At 32.8% G+C, this 26,030-nt stretch overlaps 5 protein-coding genes across 6 annotated transcripts in view; 3 read left to right on the top strand and 2 right to left on the bottom strand.

Moving 5' to 3' along the window:
* Positions 1–26,030, bottom strand: part of LOC122509726 — a 261,290-nt gene that overhangs the window by 148,399 nt on the left and 86,861 nt on the right. The window lies entirely within an intron of this gene.
* LOC122509748 (keratin-associated protein 9-2-like) lies at positions 10,650–11,850 on the top strand. Its single transcript, XM_043623979.1, has 3 exons — positions 10,650–10,727; positions 10,798–11,602; positions 11,759–11,850. The coding sequence occupies exons 1-3, from the start codon at positions 10,650–10,652 to the stop codon at positions 11,848–11,850; spliced, it is 975 nt and encodes a 324-aa protein (XP_043479914.1).
* LOC122509749 lies at positions 16,303–17,518 on the bottom strand. Its single transcript, XM_043623980.1, has 2 exons — positions 16,985–17,518; positions 16,303–16,327 (listed from the first exon to the last, which is right to left on the bottom strand). The coding sequence occupies exons 1-2, from the start codon at positions 17,434–17,436 to the stop codon at positions 16,303–16,305; spliced, it is 477 nt and encodes a 158-aa protein (XP_043479915.1). The 5' UTR covers positions 17,437–17,518.
* LOC122509750 lies at positions 22,088–23,317 on the top strand. The gene has a single exon (XM_043623982.1). It carries the CDS (start codon positions 22,088–22,090, stop codon positions 23,315–23,317), a length of 1,230 nt encoding a protein of 409 aa, XP_043479917.1.
* Positions 22,936–24,980, top strand: LOC122509751. Its single transcript, XM_043623983.1, has 3 exons — positions 22,936–23,933; positions 24,547–24,604; positions 24,715–24,980. Exons 1-3 carry the CDS (start codon positions 23,406–23,408, stop codon positions 24,978–24,980), a joined length of 852 nt encoding a protein of 283 aa, XP_043479918.1. The 5' UTR covers positions 22,936–23,405.

Here is a 26,030-nt window from a genome sequence, read left to right on the forward strand (position 1 = left end):
GTTTTTTTACTTCAATATATCTATTGATGAGAAAAAATAAGTACTTATACAAAAATAATTAATTTATTTCTAGATATATTAAGTATTTCAATCAAAAACATTTTATTATTTTATCTCAAATGCTAAACTTTAAATAGTTCTAGAAGACACAATTTGTTATTATTTAACAAATCCTTTATGCAATAAATTCCTTATTTACTATTAAATACTGTGGATAAATTCTTTTGTGCATATTTGAAAGTTGAAAAATTGTATTTTTGGCCAAAATTCGACGATCCTGGCCAACTGTGTTATGGAAGTTCCAAATGAACGCTATATTTGTTGCTTGTGGTATCGATGATATTATCGGCGGAACAAGAGCAAATCCTCCGGAAACCGAAGTTGTTAATCTAAAGGCATGGAAAAAGGATGATGCTAAATTTAAATTTCTTATATCGTCTGCAATGAACATAAAACATGTTGAGTGTGTGTTGACATGCGAAAGTGGGCGCGATATGTGGAATGAATTGTCTAGTATACATCAACAAAAATCCGAAAGTAACAAACTTCTTTTAACACAACGTTTTCATGAATATAAAATGGACTTGAGTGATTCAGTCGTGCAACACATAGCTAAAGTTCCGAACATGGCTGGTCAGTTAGCTGACGTTGGAGAAAATGTCTCTAATGTGGCAGTAATGGCCAAAATTTTAGCAAGTTTACCGTCAAAATTCAATGCACTGAAAACAGCATAGGATAGTGTCGACTCAGAGAAACAGACAGTCGATTGTCTTCAAGAACGACTCATAAAAGAAGAAGCAATACTCGCTGCTGACGATGAAGCAGCGACCGCTTTTGCAGCTTTAAGTGTTAATAAGGCAGGATCTAAAAAATCTAAAAATGGTAAAAATAAAGCTAATGTAACCGACAGGTTAGCTCAGTCGGATAGATGCCTGGCGTTGGCGGTCGTTTAAGGACCAAGGGTATAAGTATCCTTGGTTCGCGCCCACTTGGCTTAGTATTTTTCCGGAACGTGAGACAATCTGAGCGGGAGGTTTGACGTCGAGATGATGTGCACCGTCGATTATTGTCCGGTACACACCATTAGAACTCGACTGTCGATAAACCGTTTGTACTCAGGAGAGGTTTTCTACAGTTTCCCTTTTTCTCTGGCGAAAAAACCCATTGACGGGTGGTCCAGGCGCAATGCGAGTACTCCTAATAATAAAAGTCGGCTGTAGACGCAAATTAGATTAATATATAGAAAATTTATGTAGAATGGTTATGCTTAATCCAAAAAAGTATTTCTCGGGGACTCTTGTCGAAGTGTGTAAGGCCAATAGGGCAGGAGTATAAACAATAAACAATAAAAAAAAATAAAAAATAAAGCTAATGTTGAGTGTTATTCGTGCCATAAAAAGGACATTTTGCATGGGAATGTCCACAGAAAAAGAACAAAAAGGAATCGGTTGATTCATCGAAAAATTGTGCTTTTGTTCTTACGAACGCGAATGATAAATCGTCCAAATTCGATAACATGTCATCGATCGGGATGATTCTCAAAATGAGTACTGGTGATGTGTGGCTCACTGACAGCGGGGCATCTCGACACATAACATATCGACGCGATTGGTTTTCGGAATTTACGCCTTCTGTCGGTGAACAGGTTGTGCTAGGTGATGATGGTTCATGTGACGTGCTCGGTTCTGGGACTATACAAGTAAAAAAATTAGTAAACAATGAGTGGTGTACATCAAGTATTAAAAATATGCTTTTTGTTCCAAAACTAAAGAAAAATCTTTTTTCTGTCGGAGTTTGTACGTCACAAGGTTATGATGTTCGTTTTTGTGGTGCAAATGTGAATTTTTTCTTAGATAAACAAAAAGTTGCTGAAGGGGTTAAACAAGAAAACGGAATCTACCGCATGTTATTTGTGACACCGAAAAGCAGTGAGTGTAATGTTATTGAAGCAAATGTGTCAACCTTTAACCTCAAAATATGGCATGAGAGACTTGGGCACGTAAACAAGGCAACGCTTCGTGATATGATAAAACAAGGAGCTGTAAGTGGTGTGAAACTATCTGACATTGATGATTGTTTCTGTGAAGCATGTTAACTTGGAAAGTCTTATCGATTGCCTTTTAAGAAAATTGTCGAAAAGAAAACATGGCTTGTGAGTGAGTCAATACACTCCGATGTTGGAGGACCGATGTCGGATTCCTTAAAAGGAGCAAAATACTACGTGATGTTTGTCGATGAAGCTTCAGGTTTTCGTAATGTTTATTTTATGCGACATAAGTCCGATGTTACCAGTAAATTTAAGGAATATGAAAAAATGGTGCGAAACAAGTTCGAAAAATCGATTAAGGTTATTCGCTGTGATAACGGCACTGAGTATATCAATAAAGATTTACGCAGTTATCTCATTGATAAAGGAATTCAAATGAAAAATTCGCCTCCCTACACACCAGAAAAGAATGGAAAATCCGAAAGAGAAAATAGAACTATTATCGAAACAGCTCGGACAATGCTTAAAGCAAAGGATCTTCCAGATTATTTGTAGGCCGAAGCAGTTAATACTGCTGTATATTTGAGAAACAGAACAACTTCAAAGATGATACCCGAGAAAACTCCATTTGAAATTTGGAATGGAGTAAAACCAAACGTCAAACATTTAAAAAAATTTTGGTTCCGATGCTTACGTTCACATCCCAAAACAATTTCGTCACAAGTTAGATGCTAAATTCAAGAAAGTGATTTTCGTTGGTTATCAGGGTGACTCCGAAAATTATCGTCTTTTTCATCAGGATTCCAAGACTGTGACAGTTTCAAGAAATGTATCTTTCAACGAGTGTTACTTCAACAAACCCATCAACGAAGAATTTGTCGACATTCTATTACCCAGTAATCCAGTTGATAACGAAGTGGTAGAAGAGGATGAAGAATTTGAGTTTAAGTCGGTGAATAAAAATGAAGATGAGAAGACAGATGACGAGATGAGCGACGAGATTGAGAAGAACGAAAATGCAAATGACATATCTTACTCTTTAAGAAATCGTGATGATATTAAGAAACCTTTAAGATATCAAGCAAACAGCTGAATATACACCTTTGACGTTCAATGAAGCAATTACTGGACCGGATGCTGAAATTTGGAGAACAGCAATTGAGCAGGAACTAATAGCTCACAAGAAAAATGAGACGTGGATATTGGTGAGAAGGGAACCAGAAATGAGAACAATTGATTCGAAGTGGATTTTTAAAATCGTTCGTGACAAGGAAGGAAAACCTCTGCGTTATAAGGCAAGACTTTGCGCGAGGGGCTTCAGTCAAATTGAAGGTCTAGATTACACGGAAACGTATTCTCCTGTCATTAGATATGACTATTTGAGAATTTTTCTTGCTATTGTGACGCAGCTTGATATGGAGTTAGTTCAATTCGACATCAATGCAGCATTTCTATACGGAGAATTACAAGAAGATATCACAATGGAAATTCCGAAAGGACTAGTGAGCAACATCGACAAGAAAACAACGGTGTGTAAATTTTTAAAATCGTGGTATGGTTTAAAGCAGGCTGCACGTTGTTTCAATAACAAGTTCAAAAGTGCTATTCAATTTTTAAATTTAGAGCAGTGCGAAGGTGATCAGTGCATATTTTGTGGAATTGTAAAAGGTTATGAAGTATTGCTTGCATTGTTTGTGGATGATGGGCTTGTCGCATCAAATTCTCAAGCTGCCATTGAAATTGTATTGAATGAGTTGTGTCATAGTTTTGAAATAAAATTGGGTGATTCATGTAATTTCTTAGGCTTGCAAATTAAGCGTGACCGCGAGCAAAAAGTATGTTTATTCGTCAAACAAAATACGCGACTGATGTGATCAAAGAGTTTTGTGTGCTAAACGAAAAAACGGTATCAATTCCGGATGATCCAAATGTGGTTTTAGTACCAGTAGAGAATGATGAGCATGTCCTTCAAAATATTTCTTATCGGGAAGTAGTCGGGAAACTAATGTTTTTAACCATTGTTTCGAGACCGGATCTTGCTTTCGCTTTGAATATTGTAAGTAGATATTTAAACAAACATGACGAAAATCACTGGCGCGTTGTTAAACGAATTTTGAAATACTTAGCTGGTTCTGTCAATTTTGGAATTTTGTATCAAGCGAGTGAGAACAATTTTTTTCTGACCGGTTTTTCAGACTCAGACTTTGCTGAAGACGTAGAGACGAGAAGATCAACCTCAGGTTTTGTTTTTTGCTTGGCGGGTGGGGCAGTGACTTGATGTTCACAACGACAGAAACTTGTCACATTAAGTACCACTGAAGCAGAATATGTGGCAGCGGCTTGTGCAGCGAAAGAAGCTGTGTGGTTAAAGAAATTGTGGAATGATCTTTGAAATTGTGATGATCCTATTTCATTAAGCGTAGACAATCAAAGTGCAATAAAACTTGTAAAAAATCTAGAATTTCACAAGCGCACAAAACACATTAGTGTAAAATTTCATTTCATTCGCGAAAAAGTACACGAAGGAGAGCTAACTGTACAGTACGTAAGTTCTAGTAAACAAAAGGCTGACATGTTTACAAAGCCTCTGCCGAAAAATCGTTTTTATTATTTGCGTGAAACTTTGGGTATGACTGTTGCATTAAAAGGTACATAAGCATGGGTAGTATTGAAATATGTGCTTATTTTACTTTTAAAATATCGACATCGTATATCGATCGCTGTAATGATATATCGATCTTGACTTCGACTCTACAAGTCGTATTATCTTTAGTCTTAATGTGTAGCGTGACTGAGACAGTCATTGTATTTTTCTTATGATTACTTTTCATTTAATAAACCTAATTTCAAGTTAACTTTCATTCGTTTTATTCAATAGTACCTACAAAGTGTAATTTTTACACTCACTTTTTGTGCGTGAGGAAATAACGAATTTTGTTTCTTTATCTCACATAATATTGATTAATGTATATTATAATTCCGTCTAATATATTTTTACAATGTTTTGGATAAAATATTTATAAATAAGATCAGACTTTTGTCTGTACATTGCATAGAATTTGAAAATTCATATTTAGTTTTTCTATTTGATTAGTAAGAATTCCAAAAATGACAATAAAAAAAATTATGTATGTATGTATGTCTGTGTGTATGTATGTATGTATGTCTGTCCGCAATATTTTGTCCGGGATAAACACAAAGACTACTTGACCGATTAAAACAAAACTTTACAGTCTCTTTGGTCTTAGTCTAACCTAAATTTATAGCCACATCCGATAAAAAATATTAAGCTGAACAAAAGTTATAGCTTTTTTCACAAAATTCAAAAAATCAAAAAAATGCAAATTTTTTAATTTTTTGTCAAATTGATGTGACACTTTCTGTAGCAACTTTTTAATATAAATGAAACTAATTTCCACTATAAAAATGAAATATAAATAATATATCCAAATTTTTAAGTCAAAATCATATTTTTGATTTTCAACAAAATTTTTAATTAATTTTTTTTTTCGTGGAATATTGTTTAATTTTTTATGAAGTTGGTATTGATATCTTTTGATGTTTTTAAATTTTAAATTACATTCATTACATTTATTTCATTAACAAGTTTAGAGTCATGAATTTGATGTCGATTACAAATTTTCTAAAATCAATGAACGTGAGTTTGCAAACAATTTGTGTATTGATATTTTTAGGTTTTAAGTTTGAAAATTTTATAATATGTATTGTCATATTTAACTTAGAAAATAAAATTTATATGTTCAATATAAAGGGTACAGTAAAAGTATCAATAAAACTGAAATTTGACTTCAGCGGGCACTAGAACATGTAGAAAGTCCTTAAGACGCCATTAGAGCAAATGGGGATTTATGAATCAAAATTTTCTTATTTTTGAATTCTTGAAATATTTTTAAAATGCCTTTAAAAATAAATAACAAATTCCTATTTTGAATTAAAATTTTGCTTTTTAAATTTTAGAAATGTTTGGGGTTTTTGCATTAAGCAAAAACGGGTAAAATGTAAAATCCCATGTGGAAATTTTCAATAGAGATATGGAAAAATTATACCTACTTAAAAAATTAAAATAGATTTTATATGAGGTTTTTTCTTAAAGAAATATAGGCTTTTATGGGTTTACTTAAGGTATATGTATCACTTAAAATCGTGTCGCAATTTCCCATACGGTTTTATACCAAGACCGATTATTTATTTATGGTATGTTTATTATTTTTATTTTTTATTAATTTTCATAATTGTATTATTCATTTTTCATAAATTTAAAATTTTTTTATTAATTTTTAAATTGTTATTAACTTGTTACTAATTTCATTATTTACTATTTTTCACATTTAAAAATTTTTTTTAATTATTTTTATTTTTAAATTTATTTTATGAATATTAAGTTTCTTTATAATTTTCTGACTCCAGACTCTACTCCATCGTCAGGGCATAAAAATTTAAGTCTTCGTGTATTTTAATTAATATTTTTTGGTAAGATAATTATCCATTAATTTTTATTTATTTATTGTTCAATTATTTTTTTATTATTTTTATTATGTAGGGGAGAGTGGTCCTAAGTTGGGTGCCTAATCAAATTGGTCGAAAATATTAACAAAATAAAATTGAATCACTTCGGCAAGTACATATTAGTGTTCAAAGATCGTTTTGCTATAATTTTGTGGTATTTAGAACGTTTTAGAATGGCTTTTGTAGTCTTAATACAGTAAATAGTGAAAAGCTGCATTTTGGACATTTCAGAAATAGCGGTCCTAAGTTGGCCACCACTTTTTTTCGCTTGTGTATAAAGAAGAAATGCATATTCTTTTCAATTACGCAGAAATTTTACAAATTTGATACATTTAGGAGAATAAAAACGCATTATTAAACTATTTTTGTTCAAAAAATAAAGGATTATTTTATTTCATTTATTTGCAGTGGTGGATGGCTGTGTAAACAGGCGTTTTTGTACTATGTCTTTTCTAATGTTTTTTAAACCATTTTTTTGTTATTTGTCTTTGTTTAATTCCTACGTTACACTTTTACGGTCTTTCTCGTGATGAAAAACACAAACAAGTTGTTCATTTCATGATCATTAAGCTTCCTCAATATAATATATACCAATCGTTTAATTTTTTATTTTAGAATAATTATTTTAAAGTGTTAAGATAAAATTTCAAAAAATACAAAATTTCAATTTTTTGTGAAAAATTAAAATATTTATTAATTCTATAAATTTGAATAAAATATATACTTTATATACATGAACCGATTCGTTTTTATGTCAGGAATGCAATTTTGACAAGAATTAATGAAAATTTTAATATAGAAAAAAGTTATTTTAAAAAATCCAAAAATTAATTTTTTCAAAAATTAAAAAATTGTTGAAAAAATTTTTTTTTTAGATATTTTCGAAAATCCTTCTGTCTGATTTTTGGTATTTGTGACCGTAATACACCTACAAAATTTTATCTAAATCCGTCAAGACATGTAAGAGAAAATTTGTCCACAAGAATGGGTGACATACACACACACACACACATACATACACACATACATCCGGACATTTGTTCCTCTCGACGAATTATATATACTACACTTGAAAATTTGTAAAAATAATTGATTCTAAAAAGTTCGGAAATCGACATCACTATAAGGCTTCCTTTATGAGGAAGCAAAACATAAATAAAAACAAACAAAAACAATAGGTGGCCAGTAGTATAGCTAGGCCGGTTCTACGTCGTATCGGTAATGTAGATTCCTACTTACCGACCGCTAGGGTAAGTTACAGGGCGTTAGTGGGGTATATGTCGGTAATTTACCGGCCGTTGGTGGGGGTATGAGTTTCTGTCACTAGATGGCGTTAGTGGGGTATGTACCGGTAATTTACCCGCCGTTGGTGGGGGTATAATTTTCTGTCACTAGATGGCGTTAGTGGGGTATGATCCGGTAATTTACCCGCCGTTGGTGGGGGGTATAATTTTCTGTCACTAGATGGCGTTAGTGGGGTATGTACCGGTAATTTACCCGCCGTTGGTGGGGGTATAATTTTCTGTCACTAGATGGCGTTAGTGGGGTATGTACCGGTAATTTACCCGCCGTTGGTGGGGGTATAATTTTCTGTCACTAGATGGCGTTAGTGGGGTATATGTCGGTAATTTACCAGCCATTGGTGGGGGTATAATTTTCTGTCACAAGATGACGTTGGTGGGGTATATGTCGGTAATTTACCAGCCATTGGTGGGGTACCTGATTTGCATATATTTAAATTAGTTAACCCTTTTAATTGACGTTAGTGGGGTATTTTGATTTGCTTATTTAACTTTCATTGTTAACCCTTTTAGTTTATGCAAATTCCACCCACTATCCACCCTTTTGGACGTAGAATATGCAAATACCACCCCCTCCCACCACCCACTCACCTATGTAAAATACATTGCTCTTAGTTAACCACCACCCCCCACCCACTTTTTTTCTATTATATACATATTTCCAATACTACCACCCACCACCACCCACTTAGTATAAACCAGAAATTTCAAAAATCATATAGAGAAGCGCAAGGGACTAAGCGTTCGCGAGATACCGCGCAGGCGTTGTGGGTAGTGGGAGTGGGTGGTGGTGGGTGGCGTGGTAAGGCCCAGTGCGCAGCAAAAGTGCGCGTACGGTTACCGCGTTGAGTGAGTGAAAGTTCCATGCAAGTTTCAACTTGTCTTTTTCCAAGACAATAGTATTATTTGAAAATCTTTAAACAAGTTTTAACCTGCATCTTGAATAGAATAAAGGTATTGTCTGAAAAACCTTTAGACAGGTTTTAACTTGCCTGCAGATAATAACAAAGACATTCCTTAAGAAACCTTTTAGTGACGTCATTTATATGCGAGTTTGAACACGTCTTCTAAATAACTCTTCATAAAGTGCAGGTAGTTGCGTGCGCAGCCTTTAAAGTGGGTGGTAAGGCCCAGTGCGCGGCATAAAGTTATCAGGTTTCAAATTTTTGTTTGAAACTAAATATTCGTTGAAACTTAAAATTCTCTTTTACCCTTCATACTATGTATAAAAGTAACATTTCAGCTACCTGTGACCCTATCATAAAAGTACTTCAAACTTTCTAATTTTCATAATCTTTCAACACGTAGTGGGGGGAAATTTTCACCAATTTTCCGCATAAGCATCAAGTCTACCTGTCATTGTGAAAACAGTTCTCTTCGTGAAAAATCGTCTCTTCATCAAAATATTTGTTGTGTAGTGTAGTGAAAATTGGATTTTCATAAACTCTGAGAAAAAAAATGGTATGTATTTTGTTTATTATATAAATATATATTTTTTAGTTTATACAAAATTTTATTATATTACATTATTATTAATAATAAAAATTTTTTTATGTATCAGGACCCTCGATTAAAGCCACGAGTCATGAAATTGAAAGTGTTTAATTGTGAAAAGATGAAATTGAGCAGAAAATGGATGGTATGTATAAATAATTTTACCACCGTATATATTACAATGCTTTAATGAAGTAAATGTTTTTTTCAATTAATAAAAAAAAATGTATATTTTTTCAGCATAAATTCGCCCTCGTGAATATCCTGGAGGGAGTAATAGGGAATAAGTGTCCATGGAAGTTTTTAGGCAAGAGGGATATACCGAGAAGAGATGAAAAAAGTTCAAAACTTGTCAGGAATAGGTGGGATGTCTTACCATCAACCCATGTACGGTTTCTAGAAGGACCTATTTATGATCAACGTCTATATAAATTATTAATAAACAGGAATAAAAAAAGAAGGAATGAAAATATTCCAAAAATTGTCTGGAATAGGTGGGATGTACCACCACTACCACCACCACAATCAACACTACCACCACCACCATCAACACTACCACCACTACCACCACCACTACCACCATCACCACCACCATCACCACCACCATCACCACTAACACTATTACTACTACCAATACCACTACTACTACTACTACTACCACCACCACCACCACCACCACCTCCACCATCACCATCACCACCACCACTACCACTACTCCCAACGTCACCACCATCGTCAACATCAACAACATCTACATTAACAGCTGATTTAATATGCTACAGCGAACCTCCACCTCATTTAAGACCTAGAAAATTATTGTCCCCCATTCGCTCCCCAAAGTATTCACCCTATTTTCCTCCACTCAGAAAGCAAACCCGTCCCTTACGTTGGAATAATTAAATTAAATAAAATATATATATATATATATATATTTATTTATTTATTTTTAATTTTTATACATATGTTAATTATTTTGTTTTGTATATTTTGTAAATAAAATATATTTAAACTATTATTAATAAAGTATGAGTGTCTGTAAATAAAAAAAATGTGTTACATTCTTTTCCTCCAATTTAATTTAACTTTTATGTTTTGAATTAAATAAATAAATGAAAAAAAAAAAAAAAATAAAATAATTTCAAAATATTTAAAAAAAAATTTAAAATAAATTTAAATAAATAAGTCGACTTTAACAGTAGGTTAATCAACAGATAAGTTATCATCTATAGGTATGTTTCCATACTATGATAAAATTACCATTTGTAGATAAACTTATCTTTCATTGATACAACTACGGATGTTACCCATGGATTTCTACTTTACCTTCCACGTAGTTCATCATGTTTTCAATACTCTCCGTCTACGGCGGTAGTGCAATAGTGGGTGAACTGTTAGTGGGGGAAGTTACAGGAGTGGGAGTAAGACCCATGGTAGGGAGAAAGGTTACCTCAGGCAGTTCCCGAGCCAGGGACCGTCATTCTGTTTTAGGAATCACCATCAGCAACATCTCCAGCTCCAGCCTGCCTGCCTGCCTTCCTGCCTGGAGCCTGCCTTCCTGCCTGGTGCTTGCCGTTCAGCCTGCCTTCCCGCCTGCTACCTGGAGCCTGCCTTCCTGCCTGGTGCTTGCCGTTCAGCCTGCCTTCCCGCCTGACGCCTACCTTCCTGCCTGGTGCCTGCCTTCCTGCCTGGAGCCTGCCTTCCTGCCTGGTGCTTGCCGTTCAGCCTGCCTTCCCGCCTGCTACCTGGAGCCTGCCTTCCTGCCTGGAGCCTGCCTTCCTGCCTGGTGCTTGCCGTTCAGCCTGCCTTCCCGCCTGCTACCTGGAGCCTGCCTTCGTGCCTGGTGCCTGCCTTCCTGCCTGGTGCTTACCGTTCAGCCTGCCTTCCCGCCTGACGCCTACCTTCCTGCCTGGTGCTTGCCGTTCAACCTACCTGACGCCTGCCTTCGTGCCTGCCTTCCTGCCTGGAGCCTGCCTTCCTGCCTGGTGCTTGCCGTTCAGCCTGCCTTCCCGCCTGCTACCTGGAGCCTGCCTTCGTGCCTGGTGCTTGCCGTTCAGCCTGCCTGACGCCTGCCTTCGTGCCTGCCTGACGCTTGCCTTCGTACCTGTCTGTTGCCTGCCGCCTGCTTGCCGCCTTCCTGCTTACCATTACAGTTGTAGCAGTATCAGTCAACCGGCTCGCAGTCGTTGTATTAGCAGTAGCCAGTCTTCAGCCTACCATTGCAGTTGCAGCAGTGTCAGTCAACCGGCTCGCAGTCGTTGTATTAGCAGTATCAATCAACCGGCTCGCGGTCGTTGTATTAGCAGTAGCCTGTCTTCAGCCTGTCTTGTATAAGCATTGCAGAAGTTAACGCAGACGTTTGATTCTGTAGGTTTTTTTTATTATATGTATTGCATATCATTATAATATCAATTTTTTTTTACTTATTACAATTGATTTTAATGTATTACAGATCTTCAAAGACTCTTTCCTCCTCCTCCTCCTCCTCCTCCTCCTACCGTTGAGGACACTACAGAAGAAGAGTTAGCTGTGGACAACTGTTAGCTGAGGACGTCATTTTTCTATTTATCTGTTTCAGCTTCTGCTTTTTTTATTTTTTTATTACCATGTCGCATATAGTTAGAAACCCATATGCAAAAGTAGCGCGAAGAGCACCCCGAGTAGTACCCCAAGACAGTATTAATGAAATTTGTACAAACTCACAAACTTTCCTTAATATTGTTCCTGGTGAATTGGAATCTATTAAATCTAAAACAGATCGTGATGATCGTTTGATAAGCGCATTTGAGTGGCATAGTAAGTGTAAAAAACATCTTGCTATTATAGCAAAGTTCTTGCAACGTAGCATACTTGAGAGACATCATAAAACTAGGATTGAAAATTTGCTATTACAAGTAAAATATTATGAATACCAACTACATAAACTTATGAAAAAGGGAGCTGGACTAGATACCTCAAATGATAAAATTAAATGGGTAGTTACTGACAGGGCCTTTAACAATAAACTTCAAAACGGAAGTATTATTAATATATCACATTTAGACACTAATGATTTCTTAGATGATGCTTACTCAGTTTTCAAAGATCAGGTAGAACGATTTTTAAGGGAAGGACCACTAAAAGTTTACACAGTTTTTCAAGCAAGGTATAAACAAGTTCTACCTGACAATACAATAGTTTTTGATATAAAAAATTTTACCGCGAGTACAAATGAAGTTTTTCCTACAACTAATTTAGATAACTTCTATAATGAAAATATTAAACAAATAACGCTACGCCTCTGTGAAGATTTTGAAGAAAAAGATTCAAATTGGCGACTTGATTCAATTCAGAGATTAGACGTAAATTTCAGTAGATACAACCCCTTGAAGGCTGGTTCTTTTATAGATTTACCTCAATCAATTAAAGCAAAAAAAGCTTGCATTAATGTTCATAACAATGATAATGAATGCTTAAAGTGGTCGATACTTTCCGCGCTCTATCCACCTCATACTGCAAACCCCAAGTATGTTAAAAGTTATATAAAATATAAAAATGTTTTAAATGTTAAGGGAATTAACTTCCCCGTTTCTGTTTCTGAAATTCCAAAATTTGAAAAACAGAACCATATTTCTATTAATGTATATGGTCTTGAAATTTCTAAAGGAAACAAACGTTCAAAGAATGATGATGAATTTAATGTAGTTCCACTACATATAACTTCAATCAAAAAAGAAAAGCATGTTAACCTTTTATTAATTCAAGACAATTACAATAATCATGAGGTGGACAAAGCAAAAACTAAATATCATTATGTTTGGATTAAAAATTTATCACGACTTGTTAGCTCTCAATTATCTCAAAAAGAACATAAGAAGTACATTTGCGATCGCTGTTTGCATTATTTTCATAGTCAAGATAAACTTTCTACACATATATTAACTTGTTCACATTTAAATAAAACGAAAATTATTTTACCGCAACCAGAAAAAAATATACTCAAATTTAAAAACATTTCAAATCAGGAGCGTGCTCCATTTATCATATATGCAGACTGTGAAAGCTTATTACTTCCTAAAACAGATTCTTCATCTATGGGAGGTAATACAGAAATTATTCAAAATCATAAACTTTTAAGTATTGGATATTATCTCAAATGTAATGAACAAAGATGTAATAATACAAAATCTATATATAAAGCATCTCCCGTTGATGAAGAAAATGCAGCGAAATGGTTTGCTCATGAATTGAAGCAAGTTGCTAAGAAACTTGAACCTGTATTTAAAACTATCATTCCGATGGAAGTTTTAAGTGCTAAGCAAGAGAATCTTTTTCGAAAAAGTAATAAGTGTCACATTTGTAAGCAAGTGATTAATCAGGGTCAGATTAAGGTTAGGGATCATTGTCACCTAACTGGTAAATACAGAGGTGTAGCTCATCAGTATTGCAATCTAAATTATCAGGAATTACATACTATTCCTGTTGTTTTCCATAATTTGAGTGGTTATGATGCTCATTTCATTATAGAAGCTATTGCGAATGAGTTTGAAGGTAAAATTGATCTCCTTCCTATTACTAAAGAAAAATATATTAGCTTCACAAAACACCTCCCAGAAAATAGTATAAAATTTAAATTCATTGACTCATTTCGTTTCATGGCATCATCTTTGGATAAATTGGCTTCATATCTGTCAGACTATAAAATAGTACATTCCGAATTTGAGTCTTATGATGTTAATAAGATCCAGTTATTAACACGCAAAGGAATTTTTCCATATGAGTATTTAGATAGTAGATTGAAATTAAATGAGACACAACTACCGCCAAAAGAGAAATTTTATAGTACCCTAAATGATTCTCATATAAGCGATGAAGATTATCATCATGCACAAAGGGTTTGGTCTACTTTTAATTGTCAATATCTCTATGAGTATGTATATTTGTATATGAAAACTGACATTTTACTACTCGCAGATGTTTTTGAGAATTTCAGAGACCAATGTCTTAAAGCATATAAATTAGATCCAGCTTATTATTATACAACACCTGGACTTAGTTGGGATGCCATGTTAAAATGTACAAAGGTTGAGTTGGAACTTCTTACAGATATTGACATGGTTATGTTTGTTGAAAGTGGTATTAGAGGAGGTATTAGCCAATGTTCAAACAGATATGCTCATGCCAATAATCATTATATGAAAAATTATAATGAAAATGAAGATTCATCTTACATTGTATATTTGGATGCTAATAACCTTTATGGTTGGGCTATGATTCAAGCACTTCCCTATGGTGGTTTTGAGTGGGTAAAAGATGTAGATACATCGTTTAACTTTAATATCGGTAATGATTCAAATTTTGGCTATATATTAGAAGTTGATTTAGAATATCCAAATGATTTGCATGAAAGTCATAGTGACTTACCATTTTGTCCAGAACACTCAAAGCCACCTGGATCAAAACAAGAGAAATTGCTCACTACCCTCCTACCAAAACAAAAGTATATTCTCCATTATCGTGCACTTCAACAAGCAATAGAGAGTGGTCTTAAACTTACTCAAATTCATCGAGTTTTAAAATTTAAACAATCTCCATGGTTGAAGAAGTATATCGATTTTAACACCAAGTTGCGAACAGATGCAAAAAATGAGTTTGAAAAAAATCTTTTCAAACTCATGAACAATGCAGTTTATGGCAAGACAATGGAGAATGTACGAAAACGCGTTGATGTAAAACTTGTAACAAAATGGGAGGGTAGGTATGGAGCAGAAGCTCTTATTTCAAAGCCAAACTTCCACACACGAGCTATTTTCAATGAAAACTTGGTTGCTGTGGAGCTTAACAAAACGGAAGTGCTTATGAACAAACCCATCTATATTGGACTTAGCGTTTTGGATATATCTAAAACATTAATGTATGATTTTCATTATAAATATATGAGAAACAAGTATGGTAAAAATTGTAAATTGCTCTACACTGACACTGACAGCCTTATTTATAAAATTAAATGTACAGATATCTACTCTGATATGAAAGCAGATATTTGTAAATTTGATACATCTGACTATCCTGCTGATAATATATATGGAATTCCGCAAGCTAATAAAAAAGTCTTAGGACTCATGAAAGATGAGTGTAATGGACGAATAATAACAGAATTTGTTGGCTTACGAAGTAAAATGTATAGTATTCGTGTAGATGGAGAAGATTTTATGAAAAAAGCAAAAGGTGTCAAGACGGTAGTTGTGAAAAAATCTATTACTTTCAATGATTATGTATACTGCTTAAAGAACATTAAAATACAAACTAGAGTACAATATTCTATACGATCAAAACTACACAACGTACATACACTGAAACAAACAAAAATAGCATTAAGTCCTTATGATGATAAAAGATATTTATTAGAAAACAGTACAGATACTCTTGCTTGGGGACATTATAAAATCAAAAACGACGAAAATGATTGTGATAATAATGATATTGTGATGTTAGAAGTTTAAATATTTATTGTTTCATATATTCTACGTATTTATATATTAGATGTTATATTTATTTATATTATAGTATTATATATTGTAAAAGATTGGATGGGTGAAATATGAAGATTATTAATAAACCAAAAAATTTGTTGCCAATTTTATGTCTACTTTATTTAATAAAACCTTGTACAATTAGCTTACATATTATTCAATATTATATTAACTTAATATAAAATTAAATTTAAAACAGTAATACCAACTTTATAACTCACACAAGTAAAAATAAATTCTTAAACCATTTCTAACTTTTTTCTATCTTCAAATCAAGTTAAAACCTGTTTGAAGGTTTCTCAAAAAAATGTCTTTATTCTCATCTACAGTCAGGTTGAAACCTGTCTAAACGTTTTTTAGACAATATCTTTATTCTATTCAAGATTCAGGTTGAAACATGCTTTAAGATTTCAAACAATACTATTGTCATCTCGGAAAAAAGACAAGTTGAAACTTGCTTTCAAATTTTTAGACAATACATTTGTCACCCTTCAAAATCAAGTTGTAACCTGCTAAGTCACGGTCCGTAGTAAGTATACATTCATTTCAATATAAAAAATATTTAAATAAGAAAAAGTTAACTTTAACTTTTCAAAAAGTTAACTTTAACTTTTCAAAAAGTTAACTTTAACTTTTCAAAAAGTTAACTTTAACTTTTCAAAAAGTTAACTTCAATTTGACTGGTATCATAGTGTTCTTAATATAAAGATTGTAGTATAAAGTATAATCTTTGTATTAAAAGAACACTATGATACCAGTCAAATTAACTTTAACTTTTCAAAAAGTTAACTTTAACTTTTCAAAAAGTTAACTTTAACTTTTCAAAAAGTTAACTTTAACTTTTCAAAAAGTTAACTTTAACTTTTCAAAAAGTTAACTTTAACTTTTCAAAAAGTTAACTTCAATTTGACTGGTATCATAGTGTTCTTAATATAAAGATTGTAGTATAAAGTATAATCTTTGTATTAAAAGAACACTATGATACCAGTCAAATTAACTTTAACTTTTCTAAAAGTTAACTTTAACTTTTCTAAAAGTTAACTTTAACTTTTCCAAAAGTTAACTTTAACTTTTCTAAAAGTTAACTTTAACTTTCAGAAAAGATAATAAACTATTACATGTCTGATTTTTTTATCCAACTATTATGTGAATTATCAAAACCTAACCATTTTACAAAGACTTCATCACGACGATTCTTGAGAACTTTTTCTATGAGATATATATCTGAATATTTCACTTTAGAAATTTCTTCTTCGTAGAAACCACCTTCGATGGGTTGATCCTGATAATCTTTCAACTTATATGTTACTGGTTTTGTTGATTTAACTTGAGAGATGGTAAATATTTCAGTTGTCCAGTTTGGTGTATATCCTTTTTCAAAAATATGTTTATTCTTGCTTATTCGAACTCTATCGCCAACTTTGAATTTTGCTCTTTTAGTTAAAATTTTCCTCTGTTTTGAGATACGTTTCAATAATTCTTTTTCATCTTGTTTCCTGACATCCTTGGGTTTCATACCAATAGTTCGATGTTTCTGGTTGTTATACTTTGAAATTAGAGATGGTAATATATCTTCCCATTTATAATTTCCTCTTAAATTGAACTGCGGCCACATCATATTTTTAAGTGTTCGGTTAAATCTTTCAATTATTGAAGCTTTCAAATTACTATATGTTGAATACAGTTTAATTTTATATGATTTCATTAAATTCTCAAATATTAAATTATAAAATTCTTTGCCTCTATCAGTATGTAAATTTTTAGGTATACGTCTATCTTTGAGTATATATTTCATAGCAGTAGAAACATCTTTCCCAGATTTACTTTTTACAGGTACTGCCCATGCATACTTGGAAAATATATCTATAACAGTAAGCATATATTTGAATCCTTTGTTAACTTTCGAATATGGTATCATTTCAACCAAATCTGCTTGCCATGTTTCATCCACACCACGCATTTGTACTTTACGACGTGGATAATTTCTTCTAGCTTGTCTATGTAATTCTGTGACAACTGCTAACTTTTTGTCATCCATTTTAAGGTATATATGAATACATCAATACTCAACACAATACTGATTCAAAGTTTATATACACACTTAATATATAATTTTACTTTCCCGTAATTCTTCAATAATACTCATAATTTCATTGTTATGACTTGGATTTCCAGCTTCTCGTGATGCTATAAGTAATCGTAAACGATCAACAAGTTCATTTGGATCATCCCAGTAGATGTAGTCTGAATATGATTCTTTTTTCACTAACATAGATTGCGGTAATAAATTCTTTTTCTGTAAAGATTCTCCTGTTTTCTGATAAAGCTTTGCAATAACATTTGTGTATTTAAAACTGTTGTTTGTACGAATAGGTTTATTTGGACTATAATTCCTTCTATGTGCATTAGTAGCTTGTAATATTTCTTTATAGTTGGCTAAATCATCTGAACTTATAGAATCTTCATTAGGTTTTTCTCTAAATAAAAGTTCTAGTAATCCATCTGTTTTAGTATATTTTTTCTTTCCACCTAAGTCTATGAGAGGACCATCAAAATTAATTTCTGTATTACCTATCATGAAACCTCTATCTTTAACTTTCCGCACTCCGTAAACCATATCCAAATATTGTTTTCTATTTTTATTCAATAATGTTATAAATTTATTTGTTAATTTGTCGGAATCTTGTTGTTGTTGTTGTATATTATTCTGCTCATAAGACTCTTGAACTGTTAAATTATCATTTAACATATCGTTTTGCTCATGTATAACATCTTGATACTCTTGATTTGATAAGTCATCAATTATATTTTCACTTTTTAAATTTTGTAAATCTTCTACTTTAGATATAGGATCATCAAATGTATAGTTATTATATGCAGGTATATCAAATGGTTCATCATCATCACTAACAGCAGTCTTGAATGTTGTTTCAAAGTCTTCTTCTTCTTCTTCTTCTTCCTTTTTTATTTTTTTTGATACATTTTCATTCTTGATTGGATTATAATTTCTATTCACCAATTTCTCCAATGGAGTAACTAGTGGTTGAAAAGTTTCTTTTAATATATTTTCTGCAGTCTCTCTACCACTTTTAAGTATACGATGTTTCTTGCGTATAGCATCACTTGCTTTTGCTATTTCATGAAGCGTTTCTCGTTCTTTCCGAAACATGTTTATATATTGATGTCTAAAATTATACTAATGAAAGTTGTAGACCAATAGATACTTATAACTGAATAAAGCAATCGAAACCTTTTCTATATCTTCCTTCATTTAAATTTCGGTCTTTGTCTATAACAACAAACCCATATCTATCAGAATTCCAACATGTTGAGCATAAATCACGAAATTGATTGTAAGTCATATCTGTATTTACATGATCGTTATAAACATGCTTAAGGTTTCTCTCATCTTGTTTAAAAAGTACTAGTAAGTTAATATTATCTCTAACAAGATGTTTGGGAATGTGGGCATATGTCTGACATAGATAGAAACTGTCAACGTTGACATGCCTACCCATGCAAAAAAATGCTCTTACATTGTCTTGCTTCTCGCAAGCAATATCATCAAAAATAAATACTGAATTTGGTTTAGCGTCTTTAGGTGAAACCACTTCTTCATGTTCTCTAAATGGAAAGTATTCAATACCATCAACTTTACTGAGAACTTTTTCTAAAAATTGATATTTTGGTTGTTGTAAAGACTTTGAATATAAATATATATTTTCAAAGCTTAAACCATTCGGATGTATGATTAAAGACAAAAGAGCATTTGTCTTTCCACAATTTGATGGTCCACAAAAAGCTGCACGAATGCTGTTTGAAAATAGACATCCATGACGTTTTACACCATCATCCTTGTTTGGAAGAAGGTTATCAACATTCACTATTGGGAGTTGAACATCTTGTACATTAAACCGCATCTTGAAATCGACTGAAGGTATAGGTATAAATATAGCGTTTATATAGCTGTATCCAATCAGTTAGTTGTGAACCACAGTCGAGTGAGGAATGATTACTCATGATAAAGTGAAAAAAAATAATAAAAAAATTTCTTGTCGCGGTCAAGGCTTTCTCAATACTATAATCAATAAATTACCATTCGAGTTTCATTTCCCGGGTTATCAATATTGTGGACCTGGTACGAAGTTAGCAAAACGTCTTGCACGTGGTGATTCTGGTATAAACCCTTTAGATGCAGCTTGTAAAGATCATGATATAGCTTATTCAAAAGATAAAGACGTGGCTATAAGAAATTCTGCAGATAAAATACTTGCTGAGAAGGCGTGGGAACGGGTTGTTTCTAAAGACGCTAAATTAAGTGAAAAAGCAGTTGCATTAGCTGTAACTAATATAATGAAAGCCAAGTCTAAATTTGGGATGGGGATAAAAGTTAATAAGAAATATAAAAAGATTAAGACAAAGAAATCAAAGAAGAAGAAGAAGAAGAGTAAGAAGGTTATTTCTAAAAAACATGTTACTTTAAAGAAGATTGTTAATGCTGCTAAAAAGTCTATGAAATCTAATAACAACTCTTTAGATACAATTAGAACTGCTATGATTGGTGCAAGAAAGGCTATAAAACAGTATGGCGGTAAATCTAAGATTATATCACCTCGAATTCTTCCTATACCCTTAAAAGTTGGGGGTATTTTACCTCTTGTACCAATTTTTGCTGGACTGAGTGCTTTAGGGGCGCTTAGTGGTGGAATTAGCGGTATAGTGAAAGCTGTAAATGAAGCTAATGTTGCTAAGAAAGAACTTTCAGAAGCTCAGCGACATAATCATACTATGGAATCCATTGCTTTAGGAAAAGGTCTATACATGAAACCATATCAACGGGGACTTGGCCTTTATATGCAACCTTACAAAGGCAAAGGATTATATAATAAGAAAAAAATATCAAAAAACTAATATTGAAGCTACCTCACCGTGCACTAAGTGATTATGATCTTCTAAAATATTCTAAAAGTTTAAAAATACCATATTTTAGAGGAGTCTTTATGAGAAATGAATTACCCATAGGAGGGCCATTTCAATATGAATCAGCAATAATAAATCTTGATAATAAAGAAGGTCCTGGAACTCATTGGGTTGCATATAAAAAGGTGAACAATGAAACCGAATACTTTGACAGTTTTGGTAATCTTTCACCACCATTGGATCTCATTGTTTACTTAGGTGTTGGTAGCTATATAAAATATAATCATGAAAGATATCAAAATTTTGATACGTTTATATGCGGTCATTTGTGTCTTAAATTTCTGTGTAATCAACTTACAATGAAGAATAACTTTAGTCTATATAAGAATGTATAACCAATTTCAAGCTTCAGTATACAACTAAACACTCAACATGAATGATTCTATCACTCTCACGTTATCAGGGAATTCTTCAACCCTTGAGGCTTCATACTTTCCACCAATTGAACTATCATCTAACAAAAATTATGTTCTTGGTCTTGTTGAACTCCTTACATTCAACTCAATTCCCAACATTGATAAGGGTGCTAATACATTTTATATAGATGGTTTCGATATAGAAATACCTACAGGTAGTTATGAAATCGAAGATATTAAAAAGCATATTGAACATAGAATAAGACGCACTGGTCTTATTTTAAAAATGACGGTTGATACAAATACATTACACTGTACAATTGCATCTAATCGTGAAATTGACTTCAGAAAAGAAAATGGTATAGGACAATTATTTGGATTTTCTCCCAAGTATCTTGGAGCAAATACAGTTAATGTTTCTGATTCAATTATATCTATAATGAAGGTGAATGCTATACGTGTTGAGTGTAATATTACAACAGGATCATATATTAATGGAAAGAAAGTACATACAATACATCAATTTTATCCTTCTGTTCCTACTGGATATAAAATCATAGAAGTTCCAAATAATGTCATTTACTATCCAGTCACCGTAAAGACAATATATAATATTCAGCTGCGTATAGTTGATCAGGACGGTAATTTAGTAAATTTTAGAGGAGAGACAATAACAATACGTTTACATATAAAATCAGTGTAATGGGAATTATTTACAATCAAAAAAGAAAAGTTGGTGGTAGTTATAAAAGTGAACCAACATGTGTAAAGAAAAGCAGTGTGAATATAACTCGCAAGGTGTTAACACCTCAGAATCAAATATTTCTGAAGAAACTTGGTCTGCGAATCAGACATTAAAAATAAAGAAGAAGAAGAAGCAGAAGAGAGGTGAAAAATTATATCTATTCATTTTGTGTCGTTGTTATAAGAAAAATGGATGAAATTCTCAGCATTCCAACTCAAGTGAATTTTGATGAATCTATAGCAAATTATGAAATTCATAGTCATCAACCATATGCATCATCATCTTTCAACAATAGTGATGAAATTCGGATTATAGTTCAGAATCAGGATTTATCTATTTTACCGAGTAGCAGTTCCTTACATATATTTGGACGCTTGACAAAGAATGATGGAAATACTTTAACAGAAAATGTTTCTCTTATTAATAATGCTATAGCTTACTTATTTGATGAAATTCGTTATGAATTAAATGGTATCGAGATTGATAGATGCAAATATGTTGGTTATACTTCAACTATAAAAAACCTGGTTTCACTAACTCCTTCTCAACTTATACGTGTTGGAAATGCAGGTGTCTTTGAATATTCTGCTTTGGATTTAAAAATGACTATAGAAAATGGTTATTTTAATGTAACAATTCCACTTAGTATGCTTTTCGGTTTTGCTGAAGATTATAAGAAAATTGTTGTAAATGCTAAACATGAACTCATTTTGATAAGATCACGAAATGATTTAAATGCTGTTATTCAAACAGGAAATCTTGAGAATAATGAAGAATTTAAAATTACAATTAATAAAATTGAATGGTTAGTACCATATATTTTACCATCTGATAACAATAAAATTAAATTATTAAAATTTATTGAGAAGGATCCATTAATTTCTATGAGTTTCCGATCGTGGGAAATGTATGAGTATCCTTTACTTCCAGAAAGTTCAAGAATTATGTGGCAACTCAAATCTTCATCTCAATTAGAGAAACCACGATATGTAATTGTTGGATTTCAAACTGGAAGAAAGAATCAACTCAAAGAAACATCCTGTTACTTTGATCATTGTAATATTACAAATGTAAAACTCTTTTTGAACTCACAATCTTACCCTTATGGAAATTTAAATTTAAATTTTGATCAAAATCAGTATTCTTTATTATATGATATGTATGCTAATTTTCAATCTTCTTATTATGGAAAAGATTCAGAACCTACTTTAGCTATTAATACTTTTAAATCAAAAGCACCTTTAATTGTTATTGATTGTTCGAAACAAAATGAGTTTTTAAAGCAGTCTTCAGTCGATGTACGTTTAGAAATTGAAGCTAGAGAAAATATACCTGCTGATACAACTGCATATTGTCTCATCATACATGATCGTATAGTTCAGTATAAACCAATCAGTGGTATTATTAAAAAGTTATAAGGAGTGGAGAGGGAAACAAAGTGGTGGGGGTGAAGTGGAGAAGTATATAAGACATATTTCTGAAGCAGATACTCATTTCTATTCTAAAATGGAGTTCATAGTAGACGTTCAAGGTTTTAAAAAACCCTGCAATGAATTTATTTTCAAAGAGTTGGCTATAGTTCCTCTGGAGGCAGATGCTCAACCAAGAGTTTACCTCTTTGAACCACCTTGTGCTTGGAATTCTCTACCTGGACGTTATAAAAGTGAAAACCTGTGGTTAACAAACAACTATCATTCAATCCCTTGGATGGCTGGAGATGTGTGTTACGATGAAGTGCGAACCATTTTACAAGATGCATTACGAGGAGCAAAAACTATCTATGTTAAAGGTTGTGAAAAAAAACAGTGGTTAGAAAAGTATTTAATGAATGTATACAATTTAGAAGAAATTGACTGTCCAGCGTTTAAGAATATTAAAACTGAATTTTTACCACCTACATGTACTCATCATATTACACAAACTGAAAATTGTGCAGTAAACAATATATTTAAGCTTCGAAATTGGTTTTTAAATGTAACGAGTGAACTGAGAAACTTCTCAAATGGTATCGACGAAGTGGATGATGATGATGATGTGAATACTAATTTAAAATCATTTTATGAAAATTATGAAACATTATTGTAATAAGTTTAATTTTTCTATATACATATGAATAAATGAATTTTATAATTTTAAAAAATGTTGTCTTTCTTTCTTTCTTGATATACCTACTCCTTTAATATTATATACTTGAAACATTTTTTTTTCCTTTAACTTTAATAAAAATTTACTTATATAATTTTATATAAAATACAATTAATTAAAAAATTATTTAAAATATGAAGGTAGAATAATAAAACAATCCATTTAAAAGTAATTTTTTTTTTATTATTTAAAACCTTTAAATATTTACATAATTTTTTTACAATATAACCTTAGAATATATATTTTATTCAAATTCAATAACATTAAATTTACCACCAATATACTTTAATCGTAACTTCTCCGATTGCACGGCTTCTTCCATCATTGTGAAGGAAGTAGGGTCATCTTCAAATAGTTTTGAAAACCTTGCCGGTAGAAAAGTGGTAAATGTAGCATCCAGGTCTACTACAATCCTAGAACCATATTTCGTCTGCACCTTGTTTATTTTAGTTACGTTATATAACTCATTCACAGTCAATTCAGAAAGCGGCTTCGTTGGTAGAAATCTCTCCATGCGACCAGTGGCGTTGACTTTTTGGAAGTCCATTGTTTTAATATCTGTAAGCAAAGAAAAAAAGATGGACTTTTTTAATATTAAATTTAAAAAAACTAATTTGGAATACAAAATGTTTTTTATTAAAGAAATGAAATTTACCTATCAAATGAGGAGATGATGCTGTAGTTGTTAAAGCTGCTAGTACTGCTAATGCTGCTGTAGATGCTGAAGCTGCTGGTACTGTTGACACTGATAATACTGTTGCTGCTACTGCTGGAAATTTTAATAGAAGTGTCGAATCGTTGCTTCCAACCTACCTTATATCCCTTAAACCCCCACTTTTCTTCTTCAACTCCCACTCTTTTACCCCCACTTTAACGACTGCGCACGCAACTACCTCAATGAAGAGACATTTAGAAGACGTGTTCAAACTCGCATAAAATGACGTCACTAAAAGGTTTCTTAAGGAATGTCTTTGTTCTCATCTACAGTCAGGTTAAAACCTGTCTAAAGGTTTTTTTTAGACAAGCTCTATTCTATTCAAGATGCAGGTTGAAGCTTGTTTAAATATTTTCAAATAATACTATTGTTATCTTGGAAAAAGACAAGTTGAAACTTGCTTACATATTTTTGGACAATACATTTATCCCTATGGTGCTATAGTATTAGTGAAGCAAGCTGTGAGAGTCAGACAGACAGGTCTGACGCATGGAACTTTCACTCACTCAACGCGGTAACCGTACGCGCACTTTTGCTGCGCACTGGGCCTTACCACGCCACCCACCACCACCCACTCCCACTACCCACAACGCCTGCGCGGTATCTCGCGAACGCTTAGTCCCTTGCGCTTCTCTATATGATTTTTGAAATTTCTGGTTTATACTAAGTGGGTGGTGGTGGGTGGTAGTATTGGAAATATGTATATAATAGAAAAAAAGTGGGTGGGGGGTGGTGGTTAACTAAGAGCAATGTATTTTACATAGGTGAGTGGGTGGTGGGAGGGGGTGGTATTTGCATATTCTACGTCCAAAAGGGTGGATAGTGGGTGGAATTTGCATAAACTAAAAGGGTTAACAATGAAAGTTAAATAAGCAAATCAAAATACCCCACTAACGTCAATTAAAAGGGTTAACTAATTTAAATATATGCAAATCAGGTACCCCACCAATGGCTGGTAAATTACCGACATATACCCCACCAACGTCATCTTGTGACAGAAAATTATACCCCCACCAATGGCTGGTAAATTACCGACATATACCCCACTAACGCCATCTAGTGACAGAAAATTATACCCCCACCAACGGCGGGTAAATTACCGGTACATACCCCACTAACGCCATCTAGTGACAGAAAATTATACCCCCCACCAACGGCGGGTAAATTACCGGTACATACCCCACTAACGCCATCAAGTGACAGAAAATTATACCCCCACCAACGGCGGGTAAATTACCGGTACATACCCCACTAACGCCATCTAGTGACAG

Source organism: Leptopilina heterotoma, unplaced genomic scaffold (assembly GCF_015476425.1).
Source record: "Leptopilina heterotoma isolate Lh14 unplaced genomic scaffold, ASM1547642v1 Lhet_62, whole genome shotgun sequence".
Lineage (NCBI taxonomy): Eukaryota > Metazoa > Arthropoda > Insecta > Hymenoptera > Figitidae > Leptopilina > Leptopilina heterotoma.

What these genes read in the sequence shown, in the direction of transcription:
- LOC122509748 (XM_043623979.1), top strand. Translation starts at nt 10,650, where the DNA reads ATGTTTTCAATACTCTCCGTCTACGGCGGTAGTGCAATAGTGGGTGAA. An exon ending in GGGAAGTTACAGGAGTGGGA is followed by an intron (nt 10,728 to 10,797) that starts GTAAGACCCATG and finishes ATTCTGTTTTAG; the next exon opens with GAATCACCATCAGCAACATC. An exon ending in TCAACCGGCTCGCGGTCGTT is followed by an intron (nt 11,603 to 11,758) that starts GTATTAGCAGTA and finishes AATGTATTACAG; the next exon opens with ATCTTCAAAGACTCTTTCCT.
- LOC122509749 (XM_043623980.1), bottom strand. Translation starts at nt 17,436, where the DNA reads ATGATGTGGCCGCAGTTCAATTTAAGAGGAAATTATAAATGGGAAGAT. An exon ending in GATGAAGTCTTTGTAAAATG is followed by an intron (nt 16,328 to 16,984) that starts GTTAGGTTTTGA and finishes GTGACTTAGCAG; the next exon opens with GTTACAACTTGATTTTGAAG.
- LOC122509750 (XM_043623982.1), top strand. Translation starts at nt 22,088, where the DNA reads ATGGATGAAATTCTCAGCATTCCAACTCAAGTGAATTTTGATGAATCT.
- LOC122509751 (XM_043623983.1), top strand. Translation starts at nt 23,406, where the DNA reads ATGGAGTTCATAGTAGACGTTCAAGGTTTTAAAAAACCCTGCAATGAA. An exon ending in AAGTGGATGATGATGATGAT is followed by an intron (nt 23,934 to 24,546) that starts GTGAATACTAAT and finishes CTTCGTTGGTAG; the next exon opens with AAATCTCTCCATGCGACCAG. An exon ending in AGTCCATTGTTTTAATATCT is followed by an intron (nt 24,605 to 24,714) that starts GTAAGCAAAGAA and finishes TCAAATGAGGAG; the next exon opens with ATGATGCTGTAGTTGTTAAA.